This window comes from Centruroides sculpturatus, unplaced genomic scaffold (assembly GCF_000671375.1).
Source record: "Centruroides sculpturatus isolate CEXI.00-Female unplaced genomic scaffold, Cexi_2.0 scaffold1487, whole genome shotgun sequence".
NCBI lineage: Eukaryota > Metazoa > Arthropoda > Arachnida > Scorpiones > Buthidae > Centruroides > Centruroides sculpturatus.
This window is the reverse complement of record NW_019385691.1, coordinates 134,935-148,099: the sequence shown is the minus strand read 5'-3', so window position 1 is coordinate 148,099 and position 13,165 is coordinate 134,935. Positions and strand designations below refer to the sequence as shown.

Sequence of the window (13,165 nt, the reverse complement as noted above, 5' to 3'; positions counted from 1 at the left end):
GTTTGAAAGGAATGCTTGATTTTTGAATATATTGTAGTCATTTAAGAATTGTACTTTAAGGGGAGAGCAGTCTATAAACAATTAATACTCTGAAAATACTCGCATTTTATTTTACATTAATTAATTTTTACTAACTCACTTGTTCTTTTTGACAGTATAACCAACAACTACATATACTTCAGTGTGTGAATAATACATTTTTGTGTACAATTTGATGATATATTAAGCAAAAACATTTATTTAAAATTTATGTATTTTATTTTACATCATCAATGGTTCACTTATCACTTGTTACCCAGAAACAATATTATTGTAATATCGTATTGTTTTCTGGTGTTTGTAATGTAACTAACTAATATTGTCAGTTGCTTACATTAAATCATTCCTTTAACAGACATTAACAGTCACATTAATATTTACAAGGTTCAGTAAATAATTTTATCTTAACTACATTTAATTATCACTAGCTGTACCTGGCCATGCATTGCTGTGGCTCAAAATGTATCTATTTATAAATGTATTCTCAAGACTCTCTGACTCTAACCTGACTGTATCTGTCCACCTACACCATTGTACCCCACTATCAAGGTGCTCCCTGTTCATACTCTCTCTGGCACCTCATGTTATTGTTCTCTTGCTATTTGTCATGCCTATGAAAGGTGCCCACTTTACTCTCAGTATCCTACACGCGTTCATTTAATCCAAACACGTTAATTGTAAATTGTTCTCTTTGGACAGACAATTCGCGGCAGGTGCCCTTGTTTTCTCCTTTTCCCCTTTTCTCTTTCCCCATTCCCACTCACTCCTCACTCTTCACCCCACTCTATCTCCATCCCTCCCTCTTCCCTTCCTTCTGGCTATACTTCCAAGTTAAGGCCATTTTCTTTACAAACTATAAACTATTATAAATGTATAACACTCCCCGCAGAAGGGAATTTCGAAAAATCCCTTTCTTAGTGTACATTCTCTTGATGTACCCTATTAAAACGCAATCAAAAACGCAAAAAAAACACATCTAAAATAGTATAATAGAAGCAGAGTTCTTTACGGTAAGCCTTAATCCTGTCCATCTCTCCCCAGTGGGAGGAATTTCAACATGTATCTATATATATAACTCATTCAACAGGTATCCGTCCGTACGTCCCGTAACCGTTTGATAACAGACACTAGAGGCACCCCTATCGTGTGTCATATTTCAAACATTCAAATTAAATTAACAATTTTAATTATTATTTAAATTAACAATATAAATTATTATTATTCATTTGGCCAATAAATTATTATTTGGTCAATATAACAATATAAATAATTCAGTATATTTGTAATAGGAATTTATTTTTGTCACGGAATGCATGTAATGTTCACTAGGGGGCGAATAACGAAAAACCGGATAGGTTTGAATCACTACGTAAGACGATAAGGTTTGAAATAGTTAAGGTAATATAAGGTAATATTTTAATATCTATTAACCCATTCAACAGGTAATGGCAATTTGTAAATAACGTCCACTAGGGGGAGTCCCAGGATACTAGTATTTAAATAAAGTATCTTGTACCAAAATTCATTTCTGATAGGAGTCAATGCCTTCAAATTCGGCACACGTCCGAGCAGTTGTCGGTCAGTCTGTATCTCTCTCACTCACAACTGATTCTGTAACTGTGCATGACCAAGCAGCATAGGTGTCTGGCCGTGCACTTGTTTGTCACCTCTTCGCACGTGCTCTGTGCCTGCATGTGCCACGAAAGTAAACCAAGAAATAAAAGAAAAGTGGCTTCCAGTAACTTATCGACTCTCGAAATTGCCGGTCGAGAAGGAGTAACGCGTAACGCATAAGTGGAGAAAGTCTTCCAACGACAACTTTTCAGAGTTGATTTGTGCAAACTTGGGCTCTGTGCTGCATTCGATTTTATCTGGATTTTTCGGCTTTGGGTAAGTTTTGCTGATTCCATCTTATTACTGACGATCTCCGGTTTTTAAAATTTGTTTCATTTATTAAAATCAGTCCATTAGTTCGGTTTATACGACTGTTTTTGTACTGATAGTGGTTGACCATTACAACGGTTGTTTTTAATTTTAATTTTAAAATTATGGGCGAATGGTTCATAGTGTCGGCTTCAAATTTTAACTGGGCTTAGGGTCTTTATTGCGGGTTGAAATCCATTTTCGACGTTCCGCTGGACTTTTTATCTATGGCTGTTTTTAGGGATTAAAATTTTTGCGCTTTGCGGGCCTACTGCGGGCTCTCGGCCACTCCGATTGAACCAAGACTGGGGTGTTAGTTGCATTGTAATATTCACTTGATATTCTGTAATTTTCAACTTGCTAGGTTAATCAGGTGTGGTGTATAGCATTCATTGTAAAATGATTTTGGAGTCAATGATATACTCATAGTGTTTGAAAGGATTTTAATCGTTTTTCTCGGTTGCTACAGCAGTTACCAGTTAACCGTTTGGTACGTGTTATTAGTATATTACTAATGTTACTCTGGCAGGCCTACTTTTCTTTCCACGAAGTTGTGGATCCGGTGTTTTGTTAGTGATATAGTAAGGCATTTTTCTGGTAATTTTTTTTTTTTTGGTTAAATTAGTTTAGGAGTTTTTGCACCTTTTTGTTGGGAAGAATGCCGACTGGTCTAATATACTCCTATTGAACCTAATTCGTTGTCACTCAGTGCCTTGAGATTGCTTGTCATAAAAGCCGGTTTTTTGTATCTTTTTTGTTTTTTAACGGTTTTTTCGAGTTTTTCGGCCAGTTTATCAGCCAAGTCTCTCCTGGCAACAGTTTTTTTTTTGTGCCCCTCTTGGTGTTGTTTTTTTGGGCTTTGGAAGGTTTTCCTTCGTTTTTCTCGGTTTTTTTGGATAAGTCGGGTGTAGTACTCTGTCCGGTTTGCTTGGATAGTGAATATGAAAGACATGAGGGATTCTACCAGCCAGCTTACCGATTTTGATCTTGAAGGCTCACAGGGTGAACAAACAGTACATATTAATGCGAATTGTACCACCGAGAGCGATATTCTCCGAGAAGCGAGAGCACAAATGAAGAGGATTATGGATCTCATTCCGGAGCTTGATCGGTCAAACATTAAGACCGAAAAAAGGAGGGAGATTAAAGCAAGGGTGTCAAATCTGTTTGCCACAGTGAATCAAATGTACAGCATATTGACTGAACTTAGAAATACAAGGAAAACATCAACCATCAACACTCAACCAGAACCCTTAAAAAACAGCCAAGACAAGAGAATTCCGACCTACACAGAAATGGTGAAAATGGCTCCAAATCCCAGCACAACAACAAGATCCATCGATAGAGTAATAGCCAACAAGGAAGGGACTGGAGGAGGACATACTCTAATCTTATATCCAAATCAAAAAGAGGGACAGAAAATTGATATGAAAAATATAACAAAAGAGATTATGGAAAAAGTGGAACCCAACAAGATAAAAATTAACTTTGTGTGTAGCGTCTTTGTAATCCAAACAATAATTTTGGTAGACGATCAAACAGCAATTAGTTAGAAAAACGTTACGGTTTATTTAAAAGAACACTTTTTTAAAATTCAGATGCATTTCGGGTTGGCTTGTATTCTTAACCCCTCTTCAGTGCTGTTAAAATTACAAAAAACAAGGTGAGTTTCACGACATTGGTAAGTAGGATTTAACATAAACGCGGGTTGACAATAACATAAAAACCTTACATGTTATATAATGGTACAGCATAGACATGTGTGACAATATTTTTATTACATAGTTGTACAACTATTTCCTATAATATGAAAAAAGTAAAGGGTGTGGTCGTTTAACACATCATTTGCATGAAGAATATATATAACATAGATTATTAATTTCAAAATATCTATAAACACTTACATTTTTAGTTAAATTGTATTATTCTTGATAAAAAATGGAACAGAGGGTTGACAACAAGTGCTAACCGGTGTTCACCAAGCAACAGTACACAGACAAGTGATGTTGCTCGGTTAACACCTGTTGTCAATTTGTACTCTGTTCCATTTTTTATCAAGAATAATACAATTTAACTAAAAATGTAAGTGTTTATAGATATTTTGAAATTAATAATCTATGTTATATATATTGTGTTAAACGACCACACCCTTTACTTTTTTCATATTATAGGAAATAGTCGTACAACTATGTAATAAAAATATTGTCACACATGTCTATGCTGTACCATTATATAACATGTAAGGTTTTTATGTTATTGTCAACCCGCGTTTATGTTAAATCCTACTTACCAATGTCGTGGAACTCGCCTTGTTTTTTGTAATTTTAACAGCACTGAAGAGGGATTAAGAATACAAGCCAACCCGAAATGCATCTGAATATTAAAAAAGTGTTCTTTTAAATAAAACGTAACGTTTTTCTAACTAATTGCTGTTTGATCATCTACCAAAATTATCGTTTGAATTACAAAGACGCTACACACAGAATTTGAAGATACAGCAACCACGTCTTCTACATAAAAATTAACGTTAGAGCCATATGACAGGTGAAAGGTGATGGGGTGTGTTTCAGGGTTGGAACCAAAGAGGAGGGAGAGAAACTGGAAAGAGCGATAAAGGAAATAAAAGAAATACAAGCAAATATTACATGCAAAATATCCGAAGGAAGGAAGCCACGGATAATACTGGTTAATGTTCCCAACTCTATCGAAACTGATCAAGTTCTAGATATCCTATACGAACAAAATCAGGCACTGCAAAATATAGACAGAGAGGAATTTCTCAGAGAATGTAAGATCATACAATTCAACGTACAAGGAAAATTTAAAGAAAACTGCTGGCACTTAATTTATAGTCTCTCTTCAAAAATCAGAAAAGAACTCATTACCCTAAAACATATCGCACTCTATGGGCTCAAATAAAGGTGGATGACTTTCTCCCAACAATTTGTTGCTAAAATTGCTGTGGCTACCAACACTTAGCACAAGATTGCAAAAAGAAACAGACATGTAGTCATTGTGGGAACGATCACAAATTTACAGAATTTACAACTTGCATCAATTGTGCACAAGAAAATAAAAAGCTTCCGAAGGACAAAAGGTTAAGGACGGACCATAATGCATTCAGTCCTTATTGTCCAACAACTCAGAAAATCAAGGATATTATTAGTTCCTTGATTTTCTGATGAATTCTAGAATAAACAACAGTCCTACTCAGATGAACAACGGAAATAACACAAAAACAACACATATTCAGATATTACAGATCAACACCCAAAGGTGCAAGGCAGCGAGCTCCATGACGGTCAAAATTGCAAATGAAATGGATATAAACTTAATTATAGTTCAGGAACCATACACTATTAGGAATAAAATAGTGGGTTATGGCAGATGGAGGGTAATGACTACGGGAAATGGTGAGAAGGCCAAAATGTGGGATCATAGTGAGGGACAAGAATCTGGATGTAGCAGCAATACTACATCTCACAACACAACGGATAACAACAGTGGCTGTATATCAAAACCCACAACTCTACATTCTAAGTTTATATTTTACACCAGAGGACGAGGATGAAAGCTGTATTGCGGAATTGGAAAAGGTGATTGAACAGCTCAATAGCAATAACTATATTTTGGTGGGTGATGTGAATGCCTAGTCTCCTAATTGGGTCCACCCAAGAGAGGACAATAGGGGCCGATTAATAAATAAACTGATGGATAGCTATGACTTGTTTTCTGCTAACACATCAAACTACCCAACGTTCTTCATGGCATATGCCGAAGGGTGGATGATGTCTTCCTCGCCCCAACTGGCATAAGTGGCAACATCATTACTTGCAAGACACTCCTTCAGGAGTCAGCGAGCGACCATAGGTTCATTTATGCCGAAATGACAAGAACTGACCAAAAAACGGAGAACTACAGATATACGAGGAAAACAAACTGGGACCTGTTTGCCAAATACTTTGCTGACCGTTGGCGAAGATACAGATTTCATGATATTGAAAGTGAAGAAGACATGAATGAATATAGAGAACATATCACAAGAGCAATCCAGGAAGCAGAAGAGCTATCAACAAGAATGATCAAAACAGACATAAAAAGAACAATCTGGTGGACAAATAACTTATCTGAACAGCGGAAAAACGTCTGAAAGTTGAGGAAGAAAATGACCAGAGCCAGAGATGACAAATTTAGAAATAATCACAAGGAGGAATACAGGAAGGCTCTAAAAGAATACAAAAAAGCCATAAATAGCATGCGTACAAAGGCCTGGCGGGATTTCTGCGGAAAAGAATTGAGGAGGAATCCATGGAACGTGATATATTGAGTAATTTTCAACAAAAAAGAGGAAATGTCAGGTTCCCAATTTGATCGGAGGAAATGGGAATAACCCGGAATTGGACCAGAAGAAATTTACAATTCCATTTTCCTATCGATGACAAAATCAAAGACTCGGACTTACATAAAGAAATGAGGAACGCAACACAACATCGATCTACACAAATACAGGATAGCCTTTTTACTTTCCAAGAGGTGCAAGAAACCATACTATCGATAGCAAATAGAAAATCTCCAGGCTTGGACAATATAACTGCGGAAACGGTAAAAAATGCATTTAAAGCAATACCCATGGCAATTGTACACCTATACAATGAATGTCTGAGGACAGGATTTTTTCCAGCTGTGTGGAAAAAAGCAAATATCAAATTGATTCCAAAAACACAGAATGCCAGCAAATCTGAAGACTTCCGCCCAATTAGCCTTTTCCCAGTCTTGGGGAAGGTGCTGGACAGGTTGATCATTAAAAGAATTGATTGGCACCTAAATACGACCAAGAAAAGCAGCTACAAACAATACGGGTTTAAACCTGGGACTTCAACAATTCATGCAATCTTAAAAGTTACAGATTTTATACATAAATCATGGGAACAAGGTCGACATGTCATGCTCATTAGGATTGATTTCAGAAAGGCTTTTGATAATTTATGGTAGCCAAGTGTAATAAACCGGCTAATAAAAACAAAATGTCCAAGCAACATAACCTAATGAAAAATTATTTATCTAAAAGAACGGCAGGCTTATATACCAACAACATCAAAGTGGAAGTAGAAGTAACAAAAGGGTGCCCACAAGGGTCCAGATGCAGACCGGGTGTTTGGAATTTGGTCTTGGACGAACTCCTAGAGCAACAAGATGACATGGAGGAATTAAGATTACAGGCATACGTGGATGACACCCTGATTATGGTCGCACACAAAAATTGCGATCAGGTGGCAGAAATTGCAAATAACACACTGGCTAACATTGGGATATGGAGCAACAAACACAGATTACCAATAAACTATGAGAAATGCAAGGCTATTGTGATAACCAGAAAGAATAAAAGAAGTCAATTAAAAGAGCAATTGGAGTGAAAATACATGGGAAAGGGATAAAGAATGTGCAACAAATGAAATACCTGGGCATTGTGTTTGATAGGACCCTAAATTGGCAGCATCATGTCAACTATGTCTGCAACAAAGCCATATAAAGATCCAACCAGCTAAGCAGCATAACTAGGAATACTTGGGGTCTTCACCCAAAGCATACCAAAACAATTTACTTACAAGCTATAGAACCTGCGGTGCTCTATGGAGTTCAGATCTGGAATGCAGCTCTAGACAGAGTTCATGTAAAAAGGAAGCTATTATCAATTCAGAGGAAATCAGCGATTAAGATTTGTAGAGCATAGTGAACATCACCAACGGATCCCCTATTAGTCATTTCAAACCTTATGCCTATACATCTAAAAGGAAAACAGATAACATGGGAGTGGATGCTTTATAATAAGAATTTCGCTGATATATCGGAGTCTGATATAGAACAACTACAGAAAAAGGGCAACCTGCCACCAAACAATACAAAGGACATCTCTTGTTTCATTGAAAGGATAGACCATAAATTAAAAAACAAGGATTTACCGACTGACCCCAGGATGAGGTGTCCATACAAAGTCCTATTGGAATATGTGTCATCCGCGTGTATATTGTTGGTCTCTGCTGTAAAAAAAAAAAATTGTTTTCTTTTACCTATAATTATCTTTGTGTATATATACATATTTTGTCAATGTAATTAATGTAAACGATTGTCGCGATTGCTGTACGCGCGGTTTTATTTGTGTTTTGAACGGTTTTTGTGTGGCAGCACGATGAGAGTGGTGGAGGAGTTATATATAGTGGGGAACCGGAAACCGGGCATTCAGATTCCTGGCGTTCATGTGTGAAGGTGTGTCCTTTGATTGGTCTTCGGTGGACTCTTTGTGTAAGCTGCCACGTGCCAGGCCTAAGCTGACCTCTTGTGTTGTGATCCGATATAATCATATTTTTGGTACATAAAATTTGTTTGATCCTATATCGTACTCGCCCCATCCATTCGTGGCAATCATTTTCATTCACCCCTGCAAATATCATCCCTCAGATATTCGCAGATCCCACAAATACGATAATATCACAAATCAAGAAAACGAGCAGCTAATAACAATATACATGGACGGATCAAAGGACGACCAGGGAGTAGGATTTGGACTCATAATCAAAAAAGGAAAAAACACAATGTATCAGGCAGCTTTCAGGCTGGCAAATGAATGCACTATAACCCAAGCCAAGTTATGGGCGATCTATAAAGCCATCTCATACATAAAACAATTAAATCTGACAACGCCAAAAAAGATAACCATTTTCACAGACAGCAAGGTTGCCTTATATATTCTCAAAACAATGAAAAACAGCACGGCACTCCCAGTGGATCTAATTGCTCTTGCCCATGACCTAGGACAGCAATTTGAAATCTTGTTCCAATGGATACCAAGTCACAGTGGTTATATAGGCAACGAACTTGCTGACAAATTGGCGAAAAAAGCAAGGACGAACTCAAACATTACATACACTCATTTCCCAGTTAATTATGTGCACCACTATATAAGACAAGAAATCAGGATTCTATGGCAAGGGGAATGGGACAAGTCAAACACCGGAAGACAATGCTACAAATTTATTCCTTCAATCGAAAGACGACACAAAAACAAAAGTTTCTACCCAAGCTATGAACTTCCACAATGTCTCACTGGACACGGGGCATTCAATGCCTACTTAGAACACTTCAGGAAGAAGAACTTCAATAAGTGCGACGTCGACATAAATTCTTAAGACACCGTAGAACATCTGATCAACGACTGTACCAAATACAGAGACCAAAGACTAAAACTGATGGGGACTTGTCTCAAGGAAGGTTTCAATTGGCCTCTCGGTGAGCACAATTTCATTGACAACAAAAATTTGATGAAAGTTATCAAATTTATCAAGGAGTAAGGCTCTCGATCCACCGAGCTGCTCTCCCAATGATGGAGTATAAACATTGTTAATGCCTTGTATATATGTACATACGTTCAAATGTAATTGTTTTCTGATCTTAATAAATGCGAGGTGGCGCCCATGGGATCCCGTGGAGGGGCTCTGGGCTATTTCTTATCCACACTGTCCTATCTATCTTTATTTCCTCTTCCTCCTAATCATCAACTTTCCTAAACTCTTCTTTCATATTCTTACAGGGCAAAGTCCTAGCTAAAAGGATAGCCCTTCTTAACTGTAAAACAAGAACAAGTCAATGTCTTCAATGAGTTCATAAGCTTATGAACTCATTGAAGGCATACTTAACACATTAACCGCTATCTGACGCTCCAGTGCTGGTACTAATTAGGGCTGTACAGAGCCATCTGACTGCCTGACGTCGCTATAACCAATGTAGTTTTCACTCAAGGTTAAATTATCCTGGCTTTGTAAGACGTTGTTTTACATCCTAGTGGCGACCTCTCATGCACATCTATAAAGTTGGCTGACTGCCAGCGGTCGTATGGCTCTGAACAGCCATATAACCATATTAAACACATTCAAACTGGCTAGTAATTAGTTTGCTGCTGGACTGAAGCTATATAGTGGTGTTCAAAGATTTCCCAGTGGAATTTTTTTCAGCAATTTCTTTGTGCTGTGGATGGAATGTGGCCATGTATTATCATGAAGCAAATCAATAGCTCAATAATTTTTTCAGATTATTACAATAACTTTTGGTGTATATTGTTGTTTATTACTTATAAAGGAGGTTAGACAACCCAGAAATTCAAAAAATTCTGAAACATTATATGCAAGTTGATTAATTCATCTGTAACACAAAACTGTAAAAAAACAGTTTTGTGTTTTTAAAAACTGTTTTTTGAAAAACACAAAACACCCCAAACCATATTATGGTTTGAGGTGGTAAAATCACCTCATTAAAAAAATGTTGATCTCTTGTTTTTACAGAATAACTGTTGAATGGTGAGAGATACCAAGAAAAAGTTAAAAAAAAAATTCAACTTTTGTTTAATGTCTAAAAAGGTATTTTTTGGAGCAGAGTGTATTTATAAGTACAACATACAAATTCTCAGATAAAGAGCAAATATGTGATTATTATTGGATGAAACTTGTATACATTAAGTACAGTGTGCAATTATTGAAACAATACATTGGCTTCATTCAAAATACATAAATTAGCCTAATGATAAAAACAAATGTTTCGTTCTGTGCTTTGATACTTTAACCATAGACATGATGAAGAAATTCCAAAATAGCTTGCATGATTGAATTGGTTGGTGAACAACTGGAACAAGTGAATGAGTTTGTATATCTGGGAAGTATGACAGGAATGAAAAGATACTGTGAAATCATTAGAAGAGTGAATGTTGGAGCACAGATGGTGGGTGCAATAAGTAGATTTGCAAGGGATAAAAGGACGTCCAAAGAGGCATGAACAGCTATGTATGAGAGTGTTGTTCCTGTGCTCATATATGTGTGAGGTTCCAAAAACAGGTTGAAATTAAACATTTATTATAGAAATTTATTAAAACAAAAACTAGGAAAAACCTCCATTGTTAAAAACCAATCAAAGATTGGATCAGTTGTGCTAGTCATATGAAACCAAAATGAGAAAAAAAAATACTATTAATGTAAAACATGATGCAATAAATGTAAACAAACATCCTCCAGTAGAGATGGATCTTTGGCAAGGAGCTTGTATACAAACAATTAGAACATAGAAAAGTTTGAAAAAGGAGAAAGGTTAATTATAAAAGTGGACATCATGCCAGGTCATGAAAAATTCTAAGATGTCATAAACTAGACGAGGAAAATATGAGCGCAATTTCAAAGTCTCAACAACACGCTCGGTTCAGAGTTATCAGATTGTGTTGGGTAGATTCTTCAAAGCTGACCCTTCTCATGGCCCAAACAGGGCCATGAGAAGGGTCTTGTCTTTCACTTAGGGACAGACGAGAGACTAATCAGGGAGCAGGAAAAAGGAGACGTAGAACCAATCAGAATGGACAAATGGGGAGCATGAAGATTGGTATAAGCCCATCTTCAAGGACACGGGGGACTCTGAAAAGGTTCTGACACAAATAGACGGTGTGTGTCAACACCCTTGAGATGAAGTTTTCCATCTTTGTGCAGATACTGAAGCTGTGCTGTTGCTGACACAGATCAACAGAATCTCCCCACCTGTCTCACAAACTGTTTAACAACACTGTCCCGGGGCCATCTGCAACGATGAATAACAAAAAGAACATTAATGCGTGAGACTTCAGAACAACTGATTGTGTTCAGAAATATTTGTTTTGTAATGTAAGTTTGTTTTATGCTAAAATAAATGGATTTTTTGTAAAATACTTCTTATCTTGTCTCCTCTGCCACATCCACATGTGAACATCGCTAGAACATCCTTTAGGGATTAAATATCCCTAAAAGTCAGCTAACTTACATAAGGTATGAAACTTTGGTATGGCAGAAGTGTCACAGAAGTCACATTACTGCATGTGAGATGAGGTATTTGAGAGGAGTGTATGGCATAACAAGGAGAGACTATGTGAAAAATGAACAAGTGATGGAAGAGTGTGGGGTGAGAGAGAATATAGCTGAAAAAATGAGGAAATCAGACCTATGATGGTTTAACTATGTTGAGAGAATGAAAGAACTGTTGAAGAGAGTATACATGGAAAAGATGGATGGGAAACACAGTAGGGGAAGACTAAGTAACTTTTGGTTGGAACAAGTGAATGAGTATCTGAAAAAAAAAGAGAGAAAATATACAACTGTTTATACAACTGTACTCTTCTTTTGCCTGCTGCTTACCCATTTTAGATTATTAGCATAAGGATATGTATGTAAGTAAATTTCTTACATAATTTTTGAATTTCACATACATCTGGAACTCAATGTGACTCCAAAACTTGTATGAGCTGAAGCTGAATGGTTTGATAGTCCAAAAACATTTAAAAATTAAAATTTTCTTATTTTATTATTTTAAAAAATTTTATTTTTCAAATGTTTTCAAGTATTCTCCATCATTACAGGATTTACAGAGAGTTAAAACAGTGTAAGATTATAGAAAATTCTTCTAAATACATTCGTATCATGATAATCTTATATAAACAATTTTGATTCAAAGCAATTCATAGATAAATATTTTGTATAGATAAAATAATAATCTGCAAATAAGATAGCACTATAAGAAAAATAACTATAATTATATAACAAATATAGAAATACTTTTACTGACCACTAGGAGAAACAATGACAGGTTGAGTTTGTCGTGCTTCTATGCCAGGTGGAATGGTAAGTATAATTGCTAATATAGAACCTAAACTTGTTCCAATCCATAAACTGGCACTTGATACTAGATCTAAATGTAAAAAATGAAAATAATATTTATTATAAATAATTATTCATATTAAATCAGATGTATGTCAAATATGTAAATATTATATTATTTTAAAATTTTAATATCAACATAAATAATATTCTGGTAATATCCTTTCATATTGAAGAATTGCTTAAATTTGATCAGAAAGTTTTTGCTAAAACATGAGAAAAGTTACAACTAAACTTTGTGAATATATGAATTAAAAAATAAAAAATAAATACATTGTATATATGTAAAAGTTTGTCCGATTGAGAATTTTTTCTAATAAAATTGAAGACAAAACTGTCCAAAAAGAATCACCATTTATTATTTTTTGTGTTCCAAGACTAACACATTCTCGGCGACTGACCTTTCTTTTTAGGCTGCTTGTCGCCGGAAAAATTACAGAGAGTCCTTTTAAAAAAAACAAAATACATCCAATTAAAATTTTTAAAAA

General features: G+C 35.9%; 2 protein-coding genes across 4 annotated transcripts in view; both read right to left on the bottom strand.

Annotated features, from left to right (window-relative positions):
* The window catches only part of LOC111641239 (syntaxin-binding protein 5-like), a 15,655-nt gene extending 13,922 nt beyond the window's left edge, over nucleotides 1-1,733 (bottom strand). The window contains exon 1 of the mRNA XM_023387377.1: nucleotides 1,643-1,733. Coding sequence (XP_023243145.1) covers nucleotides 1,643-1,733 — 91 coding nt within the window. The remainder of the gene's footprint in view (nucleotides 1-1,642) is intronic.
* A 10,829-nt stretch (nucleotides 1,734-12,562) lies between these two features.
* LOC111641238 (syntaxin-binding protein 5-like) overlaps nucleotides 12,563-13,165 on the bottom strand; it is a 122,990-nt gene continuing 122,387 nt past the window's right edge. For all 3 annotated transcript variants that reach the window (XM_023387374.1, XM_023387375.1, XM_023387376.1), the window contains one exon: nucleotides 12,563-12,708. In XM_023387374.1, coding sequence (XP_023243142.1) covers nucleotides 12,578-12,708 — 131 coding nt within the window. In that variant the 3' untranslated portion in view covers nucleotides 12,563-12,577. The remainder of the gene's footprint in view (nucleotides 12,709-13,165) is intronic.